The sequence below is a fragment of the Antechinus flavipes genome, chromosome 1 (genome assembly GCF_016432865.1).
Source record: "Antechinus flavipes isolate AdamAnt ecotype Samford, QLD, Australia chromosome 1, AdamAnt_v2, whole genome shotgun sequence".
NCBI classification, from domain to species: Eukaryota; Metazoa; Chordata; class Mammalia; order Dasyuromorphia; family Dasyuridae; genus Antechinus; species Antechinus flavipes.
Genome location: NC_067398.1, coordinates 697868162 through 697892197, shown reverse-complemented (window position 1 = coordinate 697892197; position 24036 = coordinate 697868162). Strand labels below are relative to the sequence as shown.

The 24036-nt window shown below is 38.1% G+C and overlaps 1 protein-coding gene across 5 annotated transcripts in view; it reads right to left on the bottom strand.

Moving 5' to 3' along the window:
• The window catches only part of RPH3A (rabphilin 3A), a 347889-nt gene that overhangs the window by 122479 nt on the left and 201374 nt on the right, over positions 1–24036 (bottom strand). For all 5 annotated transcript variants that reach the window (XM_051972819.1, XM_051972821.1, XM_051972818.1 and 2 more), the window contains exon 2: positions 5411–5506. In XM_051972819.1, the coding sequence (XP_051828779.1) occupies positions 5411–5487 (77 nt within the window). In that variant the 5' untranslated portion in view covers positions 5488–5506. The remainder of the gene's footprint in view (positions 1–5410; positions 5507–24036) is intronic.

The following is a 24036-nucleotide window of genomic DNA, read 5'->3' as shown; positions in this document are numbered from 1 at the left end:
AGGCTTGTATAAAAAGAAAGATTTAAATTGAGTTTTGAAGAAATCTAGGGAAACAAAGATAGAATTGAAAAAAAGGCTATTTTACCATGCCCTAGACCACTTCTAAAGTATTATGTTCACTTTGGGAGAGGAACTTTGGAAACGATCACAGGATCATTTATTCAGAGTTTTAGGAGACTTTGGACACTACCAATTATAACACCTCTATTTTACAAAAGAAGAAAAAAGTCAGAGGAGACAAATGACTTGTCCAAAGTGATATGGGAAATAAAAGTCAGTAATGGGATTTAAATACATATCCATCAATACAGATTTGGTACAGATAGGGATACAAATCTGTATCTCTAACCACTGTATCACACTTATTGTCAACGCTGATAAACCAATAACCAGCAAAAACAGGATCCAGCATTCATATAGCACCTACTATGTGCCAGGCATCATGTTAAATGCTTTACAAATGTTATTTTACTTGATCCTCATAAAACCCCTGGATGATGGGTACTATTATTTTCCCCATTTTACAGCAAAGGAAACTGAGGCAAAGAACAATTAAATGAATTGCCCAGAGTCACGCATCTAATAAGCTTCTAAAATCAGATTTGAACTTAGTGCTCTATCTACTGTACCACTTAGCTAGAGAATACTCAAAGGAATACAACCAACAACTTGGTCAAGGAAGTTAAGAATGAGCCACATGTAGAAATACTTAGCCTGGAGAGGACTGGGGGGAGAAGGAATACAAGAGTAGTCTTCAAATTGTAGGCTTATCTTGTGGAAAAGGAAATAGGTTTCTTCCATTTGGTTCCACCAGGCAAAACCAGAAACAACATATAGTAAATACAAAGAAGCAAATCTAAGCTTTCAATCCATTGAAAATGAAAATGAGTCATGAATGGGAAGGACTATCTAGGAATGGCTCTCCCACTGGAGTCCTCTGAACAAAGGCTGAAGGATCCCTTATTGGGGGTGGTGTTGTGGCAAATCTTGTATAGGAATGGGTCGAATTAGACGATGTCTGAGGGACCTTCCAATGCTGTGATTCTGGGATTCTGCATGCCCTTAGCCATCAGTTTCAGGAATGATCAGGAGGTCAAAGTGCTGGATCAAAAGCAGCAGAGAAATGAAGACACTTGGTAATTGTATAAGTTGCAAGTCTGTTCCGCTGGATGTTAATTAAATCTGAGTTTCTCAATTCACTTGAAAAAGACATTAGAAATGTCTGCATTATCCATTACTACTGCACCAACTCTGGCGTCATACATAATAGCTATTATTTAGCCATTAGCATCTATTGAAAAATAATTTTAATATCTGATGAAAAAGCAATGGCAATCAAGAGTGACTGGAGAAATTTAGAATGTCAAGATGTTCAGTAGGCTCCCAGGAACATATTCATGAAGTTAGTCGTGGACTGTTTGAATTATCTCAATATAAATGGAAAGCAATTGTTGGGTTTCATATTGGCTAAACACAATCCTGAAGTATGGGATTTTACTTGTCTGGCATTTATTAAAGTAAATCCATCTTTAATCCTGTTTGCCCTTTGAACAGTTGGTCATTTAATTTAATGGTCATTTTTTCAGTTGGTAAGATGTTATCTTAACGTTATATTGAACCCCATTGCAGGCTCCAGGAACCTACTTTGTTTTCAGAGAGAAGCTTACTTTTGTTTTTATTTAATTTGTTTTTTTTTTTGCTAAGATAATTGGGGTTAAATGACTTTCCCAGGGTTACACAGCTAGGAAGTATTAAATGTCTCTGACCAGATTTGAACTCAGGTCCTCCTGACTTCAGGGCTGGTGTTCTAACCAGTGCACCTTCTAACAGCCCTGGAAGAAAGCTTCTTTTAACAAGACCTAATCAAAATAGAAAGGCAGAATCATACTGGATTCATACTCTGACTCCAATACTTATTAGCTGTGTGACTGGAGACATGTCACTCAATCTCTCTGTGTTCCTTCATCTGAAAAATGAGCATATTAGCACCTACCTTCCAGGTTACCGTACAGATCAAATGAGATATTTGTAAAGCACTTTGTAAGCCCTAAAATACCAACGAAATGTCAGATAGCATTATTGTTGTTGTTTTCATTAGTATTATTATTTTACTTCCATATTTTTTGAAGCAATTCATATAGAAACACACCCAGAAAAAATTGTTATCCTGCTATCATCCTTTAATTTAGTGTTATGCAGAATACTACAGAGAGATGTCCTTCTGTTTGCTTCATTTTGTGCTATGTGACATAGATTATAGCGTGCCAGCGATCTAATACTCTATTCACTTGAATGTGTGTTTCATTATAGAAGGACATCTTGGTTTTCTAAGCCATTTATTTTTGAGATGATGTTCTTTTCCATGGCAATTTATTACCTGTAATTTGATGTGGACCACAAGATCATAAGATCATTTTGGTTTCCAGTTTTCTTCTCTCTTCAAACTGGATTTTTAAAAGATATAGATATATAGATAGATAGTTATAGATATAGATATATAGATATATAGATACATAGATATATAAAAGATATATATCTATGTATATATATAATATGTATGCATATAATTCTATATGTATATGTGTACAATTCTATGTGTATATATCCTATATGTATATGTACATTGATATTTTAATTAAAAATTTGGTACATCAACAAAGTGATTATTGAGGAAGGATCCTCTCTTCTTCATCACTACAATCAGATCTTCTCTCAGATTCTAATGGATGAAACTCATGATCCTAAAGCCAAGAGTCTTGCGAATCACAATGCATCTAGCCCAGTGTTCTCAGTTATCACCCTAGAAAGCAGCTCCTATGGAGATGCAGCCTTGCCACTGTTCCCATAGTTGCATTGGCCACAACCACTAGAGATCCAGAAAAAAAAAAAAAGTTCTTATCACTAAAGTCCTTGATCTTGGTAAATGGATCTTGTCAGAAGCTGCTAGGATTTTATCAGTGGAAATGACATTAAAGAAGAGCTTTGTCCCTGCATCCTAAGGACCATGGGATTTTTCCATCTGATTTATAGCTAAAACCTGCCATATGTGTCATCTCTCTAATTATATTGCGAGCTCCCTGAAAACAAGGGCTATCTGACTTTTCTATTTGAATCTTCAATGCTTTGCCATTAGTAAGCACTGAATAAATGCTTTATTCATATATTCATTTCATTAAAAGTGTTGGGAGGTAAGATTGTCTTTTGTAGGATCACTGAAAGCATTTTTGGGACTGCTTCAGTAGCAGAGGATGCTAGGGATGACATATACCTCGTCCTGTTTCAATGTGTCTTTGATTTATTATTACTGTTGTTATTATCTCAACCTCATCTATTTTCCATTGGGCTCAGATATAAATGATCCTGGGATAAGCTTCTATCCTGTTATCATTCTTTTATATTGAATACTCTACGGACTTTTGCAAAGGCAGAAAAAATAACTGCTTTCTGTAACTGAATGAAAGCGTTAGATTGTTATACTCATCTTCTGCAGACTTACTGAAAACCTCCTTAGGAAAACTCCAGCAGCAAAAAAACCAAGAGGAAAGATATGTACTTCATCTTAATCATACTTCCAGTTTCCCAGAGTTCTATATTTTGAGATACTTTCTTTCTATGTTGCCTGGAGATTATGATTATTTGATATGTTTCAACAGTTGTCGGTCAATTTGTTGTGTCTGGATAACAGATTTACAGATATTGAGGCTCTTGACCTGGTACAGTTCATCTCTTTAATTCTCAAACATATTTTGAAGGTATTAATTGCAGAACATGGATTTCTCGTCTGTTTGGTTTATGAAAGAAAGTTATTGAACTTCTGGCATATGATCCTAGCCACCAGGATATATCTTGTTAGACATTTGGTATCCAGTAGTCACGTAATATAATTTCTATTGTTTTCCTGCATAATATGGAATAACCAATAAATCTAGGTATCTATCTGTAATTTCTTGTGGCAACAATCTCATCCTAATTTGGTATCATAAACCCTTCCATTTCTTTTTTTTTCCTCTGCTGAGTCAATTGGGGTCAAGTGACTTGCCCAGAGTCACACAATTAGGAAGTCTTAAGTGTCAGAGCCCAGATTTGAACTCAGGTCCTCCTGACTTCACGGCTAGTGTGCGATCCACTTTGATAGGCAGCCATATAGCTGCCCTAATCCTTCCATTTCTATAAACAAACATGCTTGGTTGGTCCATTTGTTTGATTTTTTATCAAAATATCATTGGTCGAGTTCATGGGAATGTCACCTTTGCAGAGTTTTTTGACTATACTCTTGGATCATAGCTACTTCATGTGATTATCATTATTGTTGTTGTTAATCATCATCATCATCATCTGCTAGCTTAACCTTTTTTCATTTTATGGGAGAATTAACTGAAATCCAGAATGAGAGAATGACTTGCCTGGCTTAATCAGCAAACAAGTTTCAAAGTCAACGACTAGCACACAATCTCAGGGTTGAAAGGTTCTTCAAAGATCCTTTATTCCAATTATTATCTGAAATTTATTTCTCTATAGAATTTTCAACAAGACCTCCAGGGAAAAGGAACCTAACACCTGCCAAGGGAGCCATTTCACTCCGGATAACTCATTGTTAGGAAACTTTTCACACATCAAGCCTAAATTTGCTTCTCTTCAACTTCTACCTATTATTTCCAGTTCTGCTCTCTGAATGGGCTGAATGCAACAAATTTCATTCTTCTTCCATGAAATAGCTCTTCAAATACTTGAAGATAGTTATCAAGTACCCTTGCCACCATCCCAACCCTTCTCTTCTCTAAGCTAAACATTCCTAGAAGCCCAAACCAATCCTTATATAATACAAGGGCAGCTGGGAAGTGCAGTAGATAGAAAGCTGGGTCAGGAGTCACGAAGATGAGTGAAATCTGGCTTTAGACACTTACTACAGTTGTATGATCCTGGGCAAGTCACTTAATACTATTTACCTAAGTTTCTTCATCTGTAGAATGAACTGGAGAAGGAAATGGCAAATCACTTCAATATCCTCATCAAGAAAACCCCAAAAGGAATCATGATTGAAATGACTGAACTGAGATCCTTCACTATCTTCATTGCCCACTCCTAGACTCTAGGGAAACCCTCCAGTTTAACAAGAAGTAACTTAGCAAGACTGGAAGCCAAGTATCCAGACTCTCAGTGCAGTAGTTTTTTTTTTTTCCTTCTACTGATCTCTCTTTTTACTGAAATTCCAGGATTAAAATTTAGGACCCTGATAGTGAACTGAAATACATTTTAAAGCCATACAACTAGCATGAAATTAGGATTCACTTATCACTGCAAAAAGTCTTCCTACTTTGAAGAGTCTTGCTCTGGAGAAGATAATCTTTATTTCTTTTTTAAAATCTATGCCCCCTCCCCCAATCATAACCAAGAATAAACAATTGCTTACCTTGTGCGGAGAGCCATGGATCTATCATTGGGGCACATCCAGCGATCAGAACTGTTGCTAAGTACTGTGTCTGTCATAGCCAGATGCTAGGGCTTTCTGAAAGAAATAACATGAGAAAAATAAGTAATCACTCATGAAATTATTCATTCACTCATTCCTTTCTTTTTATTCATTCACTCACTCATTTACTCAGCAAGTATTTACTAGACACGTATGGATTTTTGCTTATACAAAAAAGTAGAATTCAATTCAACAAATATTAATTAAGCACCAAACATGTATAAGACAGAGATCAAATCAGTCAACACTTAAATTAATTCAGATTATTCTTGGGAAAGGCAAATATTGAGAGTGGAAGGTTAAATACTTTGGCTACATACGAGAAAACGGGACTCATCGGAAAAAGACGCTGATGTTAGGAAAGATTGAAGGCAAAAGGAGAAGAGGATGACATGGGTAGAGAGAATCATGGAAACAACTAACACGAATTTAGATTTGGGGAGATAATGGAAGATAGAAGGGCCTGCTATGATCCATGAGTTTACAATCAGATAAGACTGAATAGCAACAGCAACAACAATGTGCAAGGAACTAGGTTAGACACTGGGAAATACAAGTATAAAAAAGTAAGCCTGCCCTTCCCTCAAGGAGTTTAAATTCTATTAAGGAAATAAGGCACTAATAGTGCCCTTATGGGGCTTTCAGACAATGAGGAGATAAAATAATTACTCCGATCAAAGTTAGGATATGTAAAATGATGAAAACACTTGGTTTAGTGGAGAGAGCTGACCCTAACTGTCCCAGTAGGACCTGGCTCAAGTCTGACCTTTATCATCTACGGGCATAATGAATGTGGGTCACTTGACTTTCTTAGCACTCGAGGCAGCTTCCTAAGATTATAATTTTCGGAATAGCTGGAGATCTGCATTGGTTGAAAAAGTGTTCTATTTGGAGTTCATCAAGGAAATGACAAAAAAAAGCTAATTGCCATAGAGTGTGCTTGGGCTTTAAGGGGAGGAAAGATTCCCTTCGGGAGATGGAAGATCGGAGGAAGTTTTTTGGAGGAATCTGAGCCTTGAAGGACATGTAAAAATTCAACAAGTGGAAATGAGGAAGGGGGATAATAAAAGGAGATAAGGAGGGCATTCCATAATGGCATGGTAGTGTAAGAAAAAGTTTAGAGGAAAGGAAGGACAAGATGTACTTGGGAAAAGTAAGTAGCCCACAGTTTGCCTTAATTACAAGGTCTATGGGGGTGGGGCTAATATAAAACTCTGAGCTTTCTTACAGGTGTCCTCAAACTTTTTAAATAGGGGGCCAGTTCACTGTCCCTCAGACTGTTGGAGGGCCAGACTGTAGTAAAAACAAGAACTTTGTTTTGTGGGCCTTTAAATAAAGAAACTTCATAGCCCTGGGGGAGGGGGATAAACGTCCTCAGCTGCCGCATCTGGTCTGCAGGCCATAGTTTGAGGACCCTTGAGAGAGAGGGGAGCAATCAAAGAAGTGCTTTAGGAAGATGGATTCAGCTGCATATGATTGATAGCAAGTTAGAAGAGTTTCTTCTATAGTGATTAAAATCTGGTGAAATGAATCTCAGCATCTCATTTTCTCTGGAGATAAAAGAAAAAGACTCCTCCTGGCCCCTGGTGTCTCCTCCCATCTCTGGAGAAACTGAGAGCTGAGGGACCCTGCAATGAATCAAGATCAGGTTGCCAAGATTGTTTTCTGATTTGAGCCTCTATATATAACTGCCTTGCTTCCAGTTTGCAGTAGAAATCAAGCACCTCTGGCAGAGCTCAGAAAGACTCCCAGAGGCCCCATCTCCACAGAGGCCCCATCTCCACAGAACCCTGCCCAACTAGGAAAGCATCCCAGCATCTCTCCTACACACAAGGCTCCATTCTAAGCTCCTCTGAATGGGTAGTGCATATGCTAGGCTTTGGGTACCACAGACCCTAAAAAAAATAGCTACATTTGCCTCTGGAGACTCTCCAAGGCCCTCACATGGTTGGCCCTGTGTTCAGTCCATGTTACTCCTATGCTCAAGGACCTAATTTGGTCCCCTGTTACCTTTAACATAAAATACCAGCTCATTTAGTGATAAAGATACAGATGTTCATTTCAACATTTGGAAAATGCTAGGGGCAATCTGCATTATTTTTATAATTGTGGAAATCTTTCCAGATTAGGTAGCTTGTCCATAAGCAAATGTGAACAGTTGGGCTGAGAGTTAAGGAAAACTCCTGAGCTCTCAGTATTGTTCTGTTTAGATAAAGTACTCAGATATGTAGCCCAGATCCAATTCTGCTTTTAACAAGCTTGAGGCATTTGTTCATCCACTCTATACTTTGGATACTCCATCTCTCAAAAGGGATAAACACTTCCTAGATATATGATCTTCAGCAAGTTATGTAACTTGATCTGTCTCAGTTTCCTCTTCTGTAAAATGGGGATAATAATATCACTTATCTCCCAGGATTATTTTGAAAATAAAATGATTCACTACTTGTAAAAGAATTTTTCAAATCTAAAAACATAATACTAGCTAATGCAATTATAAACAAATAGTACCTGCTGAGTATACCTAATATGACCCATTGAGATACCCACATTTATGTTCTTCTTTCTGTCCATATGGCCACCATTTTAACTTAGATCTTTATCACTTCTCACCTGGATTGCTGCAATAATTTCTAAATTGGACTCCAGCTTTCTAAATCCTCTCTTCTCTAATTGATTTACACAGCTGCCAATCTAATCTTCCTAAAACACAGGTTTAATCATTACTCCTCTGCTCAAGAATTCTTAATGGCTACCTATTGCCTCTGGGATAAAAAACAGACTCTTCCTCTTGGCATTCGAAGGTTTACAATGGCTGACTTTCCAGATTTATTTTGTATTATTTCCCTTTACACGCTCAACATTCCAACCCAACTGGCTTACTTTCAATTTCCTAAACTCAGCATTCCATCTCCTGCCCACATCTTTGCTTAGGTTATCTCACCTACCTGAAATGCTCTCCCTCCTAATCTCAGAGCCTTCAAATCCTTCTTTTCCTTTAAGATTCTATTCAGGTGCCACCTCCTACAAAGAACTTCTCAGTTGTCAGTCTATTCTCCTTCTGCAAATTATGCCTCATTTTCTTATCTTTTTATATGTGTAATGCCCCAGCAGAATGTAAGTAATTTACTTGAGAGCAGGGAATGGTTCTTTTTAAAATTATTTTCTGTATCCAGTCCCATTTCCTAGCACAGTGACTTGAATATAATAGATGCTTAATAAGTGCTTGTTGAGCTAAATTAAATTGGGCTGTTGTGCTTGGAGTCAGAAAGTTTCAGTCCTGGCTGCACCACTTACTAATTGTGGAGCCTTGAGCAAACCTTTCCAAGACTCAATTTGCTCATCTGTAAAAAAAAAAAAAATGGAGGGTGTTGTACTGATTTTTAAAAAAGGAAGAGTTTGCAGTCAGTTCTGTTATGTTGCATGTTTCCAAAATGCAAATTTGCTCCAAAATGACTGGTATATTGGGGAATACTTTGAGCATGAGTCAAGTTTTAAGTTTGCATCTGCAAAATTTCTTTCATGAGAAACAGTGAGAATGGAGAAAATAGCATCATTTCACAATAACTCCCAGGCTGCCTCTACAAATGCCTATTTCTACAAGCAAACTTTAGGTCTTGGTCAAAGAGAAGCGAATAGGTATTATGTCTTCTGGTGCAATAGGAGCTGGAAAAGGAGAAAGGCCTATTCATGCTGTCCTTTCCTTCTGATGTTGACTTTTTTCAAGACTCGGAGTTTCAACTGGTTTGGGCCCTGGTCCAAACTGCCCATGCAATATATGCACAAAATAGCACACAGGACATGTTAGATGAGCAAATCTAGAGATGCCTTCATCCCAAAAGTTCAAATGGATTAATGTGCCTGTCCTGTGGGAGAACCTTCTGAGCTTGGGCTGGATTAAGTAGCCACAATCAAGCCCACTGTATCTTGACCCCAAGATCATGACATCATTAGTCCTCCCTAAGTAGCAATGACAATAGCAGTTCAAGGCCTCCAATGTGACCACCCTTTGTTGTAATGTTTTTGGATTTTTCATTTTTTGTTTTTTTATTTTAAAAATCTTATTTATTTATTTAGTATTTCCCCATTTATATTTAAAACAGTTTTCATACATTTTAAAAATTTTTGAGTTCCAGATTCTCTCCCTTATTCCCACCCCCAAGCTCACTAAGAAACCACATATGAAGTTACACAAAACATTTCCATAAAAGCCACGTCATGAAAGAAAACATAGATCTCCCACCCTAACGAAAAACCTTAAGAAAAATAGAGTTGAGAGGAGAGAGAGAGAGAGAGAGAGAGAGAGAGAGAGAGAGAGAGAGAGAGAGAGAGAGAGAGAGAGAGAGGAAGAGGAGAGAGTGACAGAGATAGAGAATGATTCAGTCTGTTTTCAAAGACATTGAGTTTCTTCTCTGGGTATGGATAGGATTTTTCATCCTCAGTCCTTCAGCACAGTTGTGGATCACTGTACTGCTGAGAAGAGCAAAGTCATTTACAGCTGGTCATCCCAGAACATTCTTATTATTTTGTAGACAGTACATTTCATTTTGTTTGAGTTCACAGAAGACTTTCCAGGGTTTTTTCCCCAAGAGCATCCTGCTCATCATTTCCCTATTAATGGATTTTTAAAAAAAACTATTTAACATGTATAAAACTGTTATATTTTTATTAGGTCATCTTTTTTTAATGTGTCACTGGTGAAGTTTTTGGGTATCATGCCCCTAACTCCATTTTCCCCATAGACTTTGTGGCCATTTTTTCTTGATTTTGTATGGTGTGCCACTTTAAGAATCACTATGTCAAGTTGCAGTGGAACTCCCTGTCTAGCTCAATATACTTGACTTGATTCCTCAAAAACCTCTAGAACGTGTCCACAAGGCAATAGTTGGCAAATATGTGGAAGGGAAGAAATAATTGTTAAAAGCTAGTATGGGGGCAGCCGGGTGGCACAATGTACCAACCTTGGAGTCACGAAGACATGAATTCAAATCCAGCTTCAGACATTTAGTAGTTGTATGATCCTGGACAAGTCGCTTAACTCTGATTTTCTCCTCTCCCCACCAAAAAACCCAGCATAGCTTCAAGCAGATCTAAGCTCATTTTCTTTTCTGACATCTAAATTAGTAGGTAAGGAGAATGTTGTACATATAATTTACTTGTATATAAAATTTACTTAGTTTTTTTTTAGCAAAACTCCTTTATAAAATCATATTATCTTTATGGAGAATATTGAGGAATATGGATTAGACAATGTTATAATTAAATGGGTTCATAACTGCTGGGATGGTTGAATTCAATGAGTAGCAGCTGATGGTTCTATGTCAATAAGGCAAGAGGAAGCATCAGGGAATGCCTTCAGCTGTTAAACATTTTGCAGAGCTGGGCTTGAGCTCTGCTTCCATTCTATACTGGCTGGGTGGACCTGTCTCAGCCACAAAACCCACCAGGGCCCTAGGCCAAACTTCTTAAACTACGGGTCAGGACCACATATGGATTGCATAACTGAATTGGGAGTCATGAAATTATGATTTAATATCAGTAAAGATTTGATTTGTATACCTGTTTTATATACCTATACACCAAGACTCAAGTAAAAATTTCAGAGGTGAAAAGGGGTCAGAAGTGGAAAAAATTCAAGAAGCTCTGCTCTAGGTAATTCTCTAAATTGTCAATCTATAGGAGTAGGGAAGTTATTCCCTGCACCACAGATCCAATCAAACCAAACCAAGCCAACCCTCCCCCTCAAATGACTTGGATAAAGGCTTAAATTAGGAGCTTAAAGACATAGGCATAGATAACACAGTAAATGACTTGACAGGGGAATAAAGATTTATAAAGCACCTACTATGTGCCAGTGACTATGGGAAGCACTTTACAAAAATTATCTCAATTTGATCCTCCATCATCCCTGGGAGGGAAATGCTATTATTAGATCAATTTTACAATTGATAAAACTGAAGCAAACAGGATCAAGTTACTTGCCCGGGGTCACATAGCTAATAAGTACCTAAGTCCAGATTTTAACTCCAGCTTTCCTGACTCCAGACCCATCCCTCTATCCACTGCCCAAACTAGCTGCCTCTGACAGGTCAGAGTATTGAGTTGAATCCAAGAATGAATGAATGAACAGGTACTATGTTAACCACTGGGAATATAAAGCCAAAATTGTCTAGCTTCTGCCCATAAGGAGATTGCATATTACACTAGTAATTTATTTTTAAAAGTTGGGAAATGAGGCAAGGAGTAGATTACACAAGCTCAAAGACCCCTTCCAGCTCTAATTCTATGATTTCACCAGAGCTAACTTTGCTCTTTTGGCCCCTTCTCAAATGACCATATCCACATTCATTTGCATTTCTCCTTAGCTCCTAACCTTTGAGTCCATGGAATGATGATTGTTTCCACTGGAAAAACCCTAATTAAAGCCCATTTACTTTCCTCAGGAGTGGCAGGCATTTAAATCTTATTCACTGAGGTTGTTCTGCTGAAGGTTTTGTACTGCACTTAAGGGAACAGCAGGACTGCAAGAAGAAAGACACTGTACTCTGTGGGAAGCTTAGAAGCCATAACTGGAACTCCAGATCCTTAGTATCTCCAAACTCATTTTGAGAAAGTTAAATACTTCCCAGCACAACCTGCAGCCACTAGTTGCAAAAGCTCCCAAAGAGTCCCATCTCCTTTTTTCTTACTCCCAGCCATAATAGCCCAGGAAAATTTCACCATGCAGCAGACAGCTGTATTCTTTCTGCAGGCTGGGCTAACTTTATGACAGACCACAGGAGGGTCATCTGAAAGGAATACACCTGGTTGTCTGAGGTTGTATTTTCCTTGGCCAAAGTCCAGTAACTCCTGTTCAATGAGCACTCCAGTGAAAGTCAGCTCTCCCTCCTGTTTGACTGGAAAATATCCCATCTCAGTCCAAGAAATAGACATTTAGGTTCAAGGGAGATGGGGAGGAGAGTACAGGTGTTAACTTTCCATCTATATTATTTAAGATTGTTGCCCATAGTGCTTGTGGGAATGGTCAGGATTCCAGTTGCAAAATGTAGAAATTTGCTTTATATGATGCACCATTTTACTATTATGCAGTGGAACTGCATTGCTTTTGGACTCAGGAGATCTAGGTTCAAATCTAACCTCTGCCATTTGATTCCTACATGACCTTTTGGAAAGGTGTTTAACAACTCTTTGAAAGTCAGTTTCCTATGCTTCAATAGCTCAAATGAAGAATGAGATGTGCAAGTTTAGATGTATTTCTGCCCTGCATACTCATATGCACTACTTATGCCCAACCTCTGATACCACCTTCTGAGCTGGTGTTGGTCTGTTCAGCCCCTATGAGACCCAATGTACCTTAACTAACACAGTATTGTCATTTTGGAACTCTTTGAGAAGGAAGGACACAAGCTATAAGAATCTTATTTGATCCGTATTCACTAGATACACATTTATTTCTTCATCCAGAGGTATAATTTCATTGTTTCAAGGAACTCCTGATGAGAACACTACTTCAATTATAAGGACCAATAAATGTTCTGCAATTTATAATCTTAGGGAATTGCCCAAAACACTGAGAAATGGCATGACCTACCCAGGATTCTACAGTCCTGATGTATCAGAGGTACAACCTGAACCTAAGCCCCACAGCTTCAAGAACATTTTTCCATCACTTAAACCAAACTTCTGCCTCTTCTGGAGGTACCTGCCACCATGAGAAAAACTCAGTCTTAGGTTCTGGGAGAGATTTTAAGAGATTTCTAATAACAAAGATTCATCTTATTAGAGCTGGAAAGAATCTTGGGAGTTATCTAGCTTAACCCTATTGTTTCACATGTGAGGAAGCAATACCAAAAGAACAGAAATGATCACATTAAAGTACATAGTAACTGAGTCAGAATTCACATGTATATCTTCTGAATTCACTGCTCTTCTGATTGGATTCATTCATGCAGGAAGAATGAATAAGAATAAAGCTTACCATCCCAGGATAAAATAGTAGTAGGTCATAGTATAAAATACTTAGAGATGAAAAGGATCTTGATGTTATTCAGTGCTTAAGACAGGGCCTGGCCTATAGAAAGTGCTTTATAAATTGCAGCAGATGATCCTCCAAAGATAAGAGCTACTCTCCAGTTCTTTGTAACGATCCAAGTTGCTGGTGGTGGGTGCTCTCCGTGGTGCTGACTGGTTGAATTTCACTTTTTTGTATCGACTACATAATAATGTTTGGATGAGATGAGGTCAGCCCCTTGTCATCACCCTTTCACATCCCTCCGACTCCAATTCATGCAAGGCACTAAAACTGTTTATTATAAAAACAAATCTCAGATACGTGCCAAGAGGTTCTTAGCCCCTTTAACCATCTAAGAAACCCAAAGGTTCTTTCAGCACCTGATTGAAACCATTAGTATTAAGGATTTGACACCCCTTACCTGGTTTAGGCCAGAAAGGGAGAAAGACATATCCTTTTTCAAATAATAATAATTTACTCAAATTATTATTGAAATTATTCAAAGATTATTCAAATAATAATTTATTATTGTTTTCCAGAACCACAACTGGTTAAAAGAAAGGAGGAGGGAGCTAAGGAGGTGATTTGTGATCTTTAAGGTTCAGAGAGGGCTTTTTTTCACAACAGTCCTCTCAGATAGATGATAAAAGTATACAACATTATCTTAATGTATATTAAGAAGATGAAACTGAGGCTCAGAGAGCAAAGGCCCAGAGGCAAGTACCTCTGCTGGTAAGTACCAGAGCAGAGATAAGACACAAGACTGCTGGATTTGGAGTTGGAGACCTGGGTTTGAAGTCTGATCTTGCTAATTACTATATTTGTGGTTTTAGTCCAGTCATCCTTTTTCCTTGAGTTTCAGTTGTTTCTTCATCTGTAAAATGAGACTATTGGACCAGACAACCTCAAAAGTCCCTTCCAAGTCTAAATTCAATACTCTAAAATCTAAACCCAGGTCTCCTGACACTCAGGTGCTATTTCCACTACACATTTCTGGGATCTTGTTGGCACTGATCTTTATGGCCCTTCTAAGGTCTAAATTCTATGATTTTATTCTGCTCATCCCTAAATCTTCTTCCATTTTTAGTACCCTCCACTTAGAAACTGCCTTGCAAATATTTTATTTTTAATGTTCCAAATACAAATTGTTATTCCCAAATAAAATGTAAGATCTTTGAAGTTGGGGACTGTTTTACTTTTATCTTTAGGATAGTTAAGTTTGCTTTTTTAAAATTTGTTTTTATTAATGTTTTTCTTTTATATGTCATCATAGTTTCTCTCAGTATCTTTCCCTATCCCCATCCCAGAGACTTATCCCATGTAACAAAAGAAAAAGAAAAAGAGGAAAAATCAGTACCATCAAACAAAATAATACATTGAATATCACTTTTATCTTTGTAACTTCAGTTCTTAGCAAATAGAAATAGAAACTAGACCTGTGATTTTATCGGTTTAAGAAACTTCTAGGTGAAGAAATTCGATGTACTAATTTGAGCTGGCACTTTCTGTGAGCAATAAAAGATTATGACCTGCCCCAACATGCCCCAGGGCCATACAGCCCATTTGTGTCAGAGTTAAGACTTAAACCAAGCCTTCCTGCCTCTGAGGCTGACTCCCCCCTATCCACTATTTCAGGTTGTCTGACACATGGAAAGAAATTTAATAAATATTAGCTGAATTAAATTAAATTGATGAAATAAAGTTTATCATATAAAATATCGTTCAGGGTGGAGTGGAGCAGTGCACCTACAGTGTGTGAGGATTCATCTTATTAGAGCTGGAAAGAATCTTGGGAGTTATCGAGCTTAACCCTATTGTTTCACATGTGTGAGGACAACTACCTACAGGGAGAAGGAGAGAACCTTAGAGAGGGGATGGGAACTCAAATCAAGCTTCATTGACATCACAGATTGCCAGCTTTATCTCCCACTCTGTGCTCCCCCTTTTCTCTCCTTTTCAAGAGAGGATGGTTGAAATACTTAGACATAAAGCCCCCGATGTTCCTATTTCTTACTGAATTTACTAGTTCAGCCTGCCCCCTGCCTCCAGACTTCTTACTTTGGAATGTCCCAGTAAGTCCCCTCCCCTTCAGCCAGAGTTCTCTGAATCATTTAAAGAACATTAGGAGCCTTTTCAAATCTGGATACCTCAGCAAAATACAAGCTCTTTGAGAGAAGATATGAGTTCATTTCAGTCTCTATATCCCTGGGTGCCTAACACAGTGTCTGCTACATATAAACAATTAATTAGTATCTTTGATTGATTGGCATTGATGAACCAGCTTCAGCTGAACCACAGAAAAGACCAAGAGACTGTAGTTATGTGACCTCCATAAAGCATTTCAAACACTGTACAGGCAATTAAAACTCAGTGACAATAAACAAAACTAATTAAAAGAAAAAACTAAATACTTAATAAGATAAATGAGGTGGAAGCATTAAAAGCTAGACTGAGAGAGCTGGCATTAATTACAATAAAGGATTTTTCTGCTTCCTTTTTATTTGTAAAAGCCTGGTTTGGCTTTTCCATTAAGGAGAAAAGATCTATATGCCCGCTTTAAACTAATGTGCTTTTTAGAAAGTGACATGTTTTCAGAAGGCATTATAGTTGAGGAAGTAGAAAGAAGAAAGAGGTAATGTAGTGATGTAAAGGAGATGATTAGGAGCCAGTGGAATTGGGTACAACACATGGCTCTGCCACTCATGCCCTGTGTAACCTTGAGAAAACCACAAAATTTTGAGAAGTCTCAGTTTCTTCATCTGTAAAATGTGTAGAGTTGTGTTAGGTAAGCCACTCTAGCTTTATGTCTATGACACTATGAGGAAAAGACTGGAGAGTCTGAGATATTGAGAAGTCTATGTTGAAATATAGGACCATAGTTCTGGAGTTGGTAGTGATCTCAGAGGCTATCTAAACCTAATACTCTCATGTTTCAGACAAGAAACTTGAAAATAAAGGAAATTACATGACTTATCCAAGGTCACAGAGACTGTTAGAATTCTTACAAGGTACTAAGACAGTGGAATTGATAGAGACAATAATTATCTAATTTAGCATGGTTCAGTATGATTGATCCGATCCTACAAGGACATGTTATGGGCCAGAACTTGAAACAAGGTATTAAATGGAATTGAGGAGACAATGGTTAAATCTAATTTAGCATTGATTTAATCCTACAACAAATAATGGTTTCCTAGTGATGTAATGATTGAACTATACTCAGTGCACAGCATATAAGCAAGAAGAAGCTCTCTGGGCCAGACACAGAAGCCCACAAGCCCACTCTCGAAGGCGGAGTCAGATTCATTCCAACTTCCACCTTTGTGCTGGCCGAACACATTCGGAGGAAGAGAAGCTGAAGCTGGCAGAGGACTAGCAGCAGGAATCAAGGAGAGAGGCCTCTAAGAAAATTAGCCTAGCCCCAAGTGTAGGAGATAAGATTTTGGAAGAGACAATAAAGGATTTGAACTTGAATCCCTGGCTGCATTTGGAGTGATTACTCTGAACTGAAACCAAGGCTGCTCTCAGAAGCCCCCCAAGAAACCTGATCCCAGAGAACATCACATTTTAGAGAAGAACATTACAAGAGACAATAATCAAACAGAGGAGTTGAACCCAAATCCTCCAATTATAGATTCAGTGCCCTTTCCATACTACAGTCCTCTAGCAAGACCAAAGATCAAATTGCAATTTGTAGTGTTTGACAGCCTACCCAGAAGTCTACAGCAAACCTTATCTAGCATTCTGGGAAGTATCAGCCATTGACCCCTATGAAGTAGGAGCTACCAAAGAATTCATGCTACATTTTTGGTAGGTAAGAATATCCACCACCACAGAAGTAAACACCGTCAACTCTCAATCATCTATATCAAAAAAATTAAGGACTCAACCACGCCTCAATATTAATAGCTAATAATATATTGTATTCAAAGATTTATAAGGCACTTTCTATCCAGGATCTCATTTAAGTCTTACGACAACCCAGAAAAGTGAGTACCACAGATAGTACAATCAGCGTTTGCTTTTATTCCTTGGACCTTGAACCTTTTATTCCTGGGAAAATAGAGAATGCTAATTGTAGAAACTTCTCCAATCAAAGAAGGTCTGAATTTTGCTGTCACTAAGTCCTTTTTTAATGGAATTAATGAACTCAAGTTATCATATTTTTGTTGAACTTAAGTTCAATAGTCCAGTAAAATTATATATTCTAGCCTTCAACTTAAATTTTAATTATTTTTCCTGCTTCTAATTTGATATATGCACCGGTTTCCACTTCATCCACACAAAGAGAATGGTGTGTGCTTCCTAAATTCATCCATAAGTGCCAACATACTACATCCTTAATGTGTCGTTTGCTTGTCATAGGAGTCAATATCCATGATAGGGTCCAAGTACACTGTTATTATTTTTGGTGAGGCAAATGGCATTACATGACTTGCCCAAGATCACACAGCTTGAAAATATTGAGTGTCGGAGGCCAAATTTCAACTTATGTCCTACTGATTCCAGGGCCGGGGCTCTATGTACTGCACCATCTGGTTTCCCCCAAGTTCATTATTTTTTGAATGACATAAATAATTAGAAATTTAAGGAGTCAAATTTTGACTGAAGGAATTTTTTTAATTGGAATATCCTGAGAGTCTTCATGTAAAATGCGCAGCCTTAATGAAGCATATGATCATAAATCTAATATTGACCATTGAGCCCAATACTCTCATTTTATAGGTGAAGAACTCTAGGAACAGAGATTAAGTAACTTGTCACAAATATAGTTAAGTATCAAAACAATACCTAGAAACCAGACCTTTTAATCCCAGGCTGAACATTCTTTCTATTGTATCATGATGCCTTGAAAGGAAGGGAGTTGCTTGTAACTCTGACTAATAGCCTTAACTGGGATATTATGAAGTTAAGTGACTTGACCATACTTCATAACCAATTTGGGTCAGAGATCCTGCACTTCTCATTCATTGATCTGCCTGGTTTTGACTCCATCGAACAAGTTGCCCCTTCCAGGTTAAGCTCATCGATTCTAATCTCACCACCACACTGCTAACACTAACACTGATTGACACTCTTTCCCTCAGCCACTTCTCTAAAAGGTAGCCAATGCCTTCCTTTAGAAAGGACAGATACTGGACCCTCAGTTCACTCTACTTTCTTTATGCTTCTTTCTCTGGTTTCAACTCCACAGAACAAGAGGCCCCTGAGTCATGTACCTCCCAGAACCCCCTTTTCCTGCCTTCTTTTGTGTGCTGTCCCTTTACATTAAATTGTAAATTCCTTGTGAGCAGAGTCTGTCTTTCCTTTTTATTAATTGTATCCCCAGCATTTAGCACAGCCCCTGGCATACAATGGTACTTAATAAACATTCATTGGATAGGATCAATACAATCCAGGTCTACTTTGGTTCTGACCATGTCACCCTCCGAATTTAATAAATAATGGCTCTCTTCCTGTCCACTCCAATCTCCACTAAGCTCCTAAATTCTGACCATGAAAGTCTGACCATGTCATCAATATTCTCTCCTCATAAAATTCCAATGATTCCCTATTACCTTTAGAATTAAACATAAACTTCTGTCATTTAAAGTCCCTCCCAAGCTAGTCTCTTCCTATATTGCTACTCTACTCTCACCCCCTATATTCTTATTGCTATATTCCTATATTGCTAATGTTCTCCATATTCTACAGTACAATCATACTTGCCTCTTTACTGTTCCTGACACATCACTCTCCATCTTCCTCAGGAAGTCTGTCTTCAATTCCCCAAATACTCCCCCTCCTCACTTATGCCTCTGAGACTCCCTGGCTCCCTTCACAATGCAGCATCGCCTCAGACAAACTGTGGCCTTAATTTTAGCAAAGCCATGGTCATCTACTGCATCCTGAGCCATCGCTGGTCATCCTGAATTTTGTCTTGTCACTGGATTTCAATGACTCTGCAACTTTGTGCAACTCTGCCTCAATTAATCCAGTTTATGAGTAAATCAAGACATCACCATGATGTCATTGGTCCTCTTCAAGGAGGAAGGACCACCACCACCAACAATAACATCAAGATGCAGGAGATCTTTTCCCATTCCCCCCTAAGCTGCTAGTGCTTCCCCTCTGAGATATGCACACATTTTATTTCCCTTTGGATGGAGGCCCTTTGAGGACAGGGACTGTTTTTTGTTTTTCTTTGCATCCCCAGCTGCTGATTGCTTGACTCCCAACACCAAAGCCGCCCCCTCTCCTACCATGCCTTCCTGCCTCTCATTTCCATTTTGCCAGTGAAGAAAGGAAATCTCAGAAGAGACAAGCAAATACAAGCATCAGAGAATTTGAATCCAACTTCCCTCTTGACTTCAGATTCATCTCTGTTTCCATTAAATTATAAAGATTCTTAATTCTTTCTGGGAAAAAAGGCCACTCTGAGGAAGGGGCAGCATAAATACTCCCATAGTTCTCAACAATCCAGAGCCTGGCTGAGCTCTGCAGAGTCAGCCTGAGGCCCTCCCTATCTCAGCAACTGGGGGCACAGCAGGGACATTGCCAAGACAGCTCCCATCTCTCCAGGGCTCACTGAACAATCAAATCAATTACCTCCTAAACAAAGAGCCTGGTTCCTCTGATAAAGGAAAAACTTGTTTTTGTGTCTGTTACAGCTAACCTTATCTCAGCGACTGTTCCTGGGTAGTGAATGGTTTGGGGTGGGGGTGAGGGTAGAACAAGTGATTTATATTCTCTGGTCCCCTACAAGAAAATGTGATCAGGGTTCTTTAGGGTATTGAAATAAGTCATTAAGCTTAACGGTTTCTGGATGTCATTCAAGCCTTGGACTTCAGAACATCCATCCCTATTAAAACTCAGTAACAGTCAGCTCAGTTCCAGTCACTGAAATCATGCTACCTTATATCTCAAAACTACCATCAGAAGGCAGCTGGTTCATCTATCTGCCCCCAAGAAGACACTCCCATTTGGGTAAAATCAGAGCACAGGTTTTAATTCATTACAAAAATACCTTACCTGAAGATAAGTGGAAGAATACCCACTGGCCAAAATTCTTGTAGGGTAAAGGAGACAGCAGTAGGGTCAAAGATTGGGGCCTGGATCCAGTCCCAGTTCTGCTACTAATTAGCTATGTGACTTTGAGCAAATCACCTTCCCTCTGAGTTCCTCAGTTATAAAATGTAGATGACAGATCAAATAAAACCTTAAGATTGTGTCCTTTGCCACCATTCTCTGTTTTAAGGTTCCCCGTCAGCTTTGCTGTCCTTTTTTCTAAGGGTACTGAACCCTTATTTCCATGTTTTAAGGTTTCTTTCAACTCAGATTCTCCCCATCCACCTCTGACATTCCCTGTTCTAAGAACCTCCAAATTCTGACATTTCCTGTTCTAAAGCTCTCTACGTTCTGATATTTCTTATTCTAAGGCTCCTTCTACTTCAGACAATTTCTCTTCTACACTTCTTCCAAGCTCTGATATTACATGTTCAAAAGACCCTCTGAGTTTTGACATTCTATGCTTAAAGGTCTCACCCAATCCTAGTGTTTATAAGTGACAGTTCTGAAAGAAAATTGAGTTTTAATTTCAGTGGAATCTTGGGAGCAGAAAACAAAACCCAAAACCTCAGGGACAAAAACCATGGAGGAAGGAAAAGATATAAGGAAAGGAAGGGGAGAAAATAATTTTGAGTTTCAGAATATAGGCATAGAACACTGACCAGGAGCTCTCCAGGTGACACCAACCAGACCCTAAAGACCTGTGTCTGAAAACCTATCCAGAAGGTGGGCCCTCAAAGTCAGGAAATCTTCCCACCTTCTTCATCTTTAAAACCTCCCAAAGAGTCCCCTTCCTTCAATCTTCCTGAGTTCATCTCCTATCTGCCTTAACACTAGCACCACCACCCACCAACGCCACCTCTGTTATTTAGAGCCTTTTACAATTTTGCTCCATTCAGTTTTCAGACTTATTTCACATTATTATCTTTAGATTCAGTCAAAAAATCCCCTGGGCAGCCACTTTGAAGACTCAAATTATTCATCCCCTCTCCTGCCTATGTGCTTTTCCAGGGGTCATCCCTTCTGCCTGGAATGCACTCACTTCCTTCAAGAATTAACTCAAGTACTACTTTCTACATAAAGTCTTTCCTGACTCCCTCTAACTTCTAGTGTCCTCCCGAATTATCCTGTATTTGTCTATCTAGTATTTGCAACTTATTTCTTTTCTATTAATTCTGTATATATGTGTGTTGCTTTCCCAAAAAGAATGCAAGCTTCTTTAAGGCTAAATTGTTTCATTTTTTGTCTTTGTTTTCCTAGGGTCTGGCATCGTGCCTGGCACAAAGTTGATATTTTCTAAATGCCTATTGATGATTGTTTCATCTACTTTGAAGGGTTGACTCCCACATCTACCTTCTATCAAATGCCTTTCTTGAGTCTGTCCAGTTTTTAGAGTTCTCTTTTTCCTAAAATAACCTTGTACTGACATATATATGATCGATGCTATGTATCTACTAAGTCCAATCCAATAAACAAGTATTAAGCACCTACTATGTGACAAGTATTGTGCTTATGCTATGGGGATACCATAAATAAAAAAAGAGAGAGAGTTCCTGTTCTCAAAGAGCTTACAGTCTAATAGAGGAGACAGCACACAAAAGGAGATAGGAAAGGTGGAGCAGAGCAGGAAACCTAGGCAGACCTGATATGGTAGTATCTTGTTCTGTGGAAGTGAAACTTAGCAGATGTCCAGGGGAGTGAGCCAAAATGTCCAATTTCTGCTCTCTATAAAGGAAGGTATTGGGAAGACTTTGGTATTCTTCCCCTCAGTCCTTTCAACTGAGGGAGATGATGACTATGTAAAACATATGTATAGTCACAGCAAATATATTATTTGCCCTTGTATCCTCAGGGCCTAGCACAATTTCTTGAACATGGTAAGTTCTTAATAAATACTTGCAAGTGAATTGAATTTCTATATCTGACATAAAAATAGAAAATGTAATATCTTATAGACTGTCAGAGGGACTATTCAACCATTTTATGATATGAAATAGAAAATAGTCTCAGGGAAGGAAAGTGATTCCCTCTGAGGATCACTCTGTAAATTAATGTCAGAACTCAACAGCTAAGAATCCCAAAGCTAAGTGGCTAAGAGTACTGTCTTTGGAGTCATCTCAGTTTGAACCTGAGTTCAAATCTATCCTCAAAGGAAGGAATTTGTTAGCAAAGAAGAACTAGAGATCATTATTGGTCACAAAATAGATAATTTTGATTATTTTAAATTTAAAAAGTCTTGTACAAACAAAACTAATACAGACAAGATTAGAAGGGAAGCAATAAATTGGGAAAACATTTTTACATTCAAAAGTTCTGATAAAGACCTCATTTCCAAAATATGTAGAGAATTGACTCACATTTATAAGAATTCAAGCCATTCTCCAATTGATAAATGATCAAAGGATATGAACAATTTTTAGATGAAGAAATTGAAACTATTTCTAGTCATATGAAAAGGTGCTCCAAACCACTATTGATCAGAGAAATGCAAATTAAGACAACTCTGAAATACCACTACACACCTGTCAGACTGGCTAGGATGATAAGAAAAGATAATGATAAATGTTGGAGGGGATGTGGGAAAACTGGGACACTGATACATTGTTGGTAGAATTGTAAATGAAGTCAACCATTCTGGAGAACAATTTGTAACTATGCTAAAAAAGTTATCAAACTGTGCATACCCTTTGATCAGCAGTGTTTCTACTGGGCTTATATCCCAAAGAGATCTTAAAGCAGGGAAAGGGACCCACATGTGCAAAAAATGTTTGTGGCAGCCCTTTTTCTAGTGGTAAGAAACTGGAAACCGAATGGATGTCCATCAATTGGAGAATGGCTGAATAAATTATGGCATATGAATGTTTTGGAATATTATTGTCCTATAAGAAACGACCACCAGGATTATTTCAGAGAGGCCTGGAGAAACTTACATGAACTGATGATGCTAAGTGAAATGAGCAGAACCAGGAGATCATTATACACAGCAATAACAAGACTATATGATGATCAATTCTGATGAATGTGGCTCTCTTCAACAATCAGATGATTCATCCTACCAAATTCCTTTTATGACACAGACATATACTGATACCTAAACCAGGTAGGGCGAAAACAGAAAGAAAATTATAGACCAGCCTCTCTAATCAATATTGATGCAAAAAAAAAAATTAGCAAAGAGATTGCAGATAATCATCCCCAGGATAATACACTATGACCAAGTAGCATTTATACCAGTAATGCAGGGCTGATTCAATATTAGGAAAACTATTAGCATAATTGACTATATCAATAGCCAAATTAACAAAAACCATATGATTATCTCAATAGATGCAAAAGAAAAGCATTTGATAAATCCAATACCCATTCTTATTAAAAACACTAGAGAGTATAGGAATAAATGGACTTTTCTTTAAAATAATCAGTAACATCTAGTTAAAACCATCAGTAAGCATCATATGTAATGGGAATAAAGTAGAACCATTCCCAATAAATCAGGGGTGAAATAAGG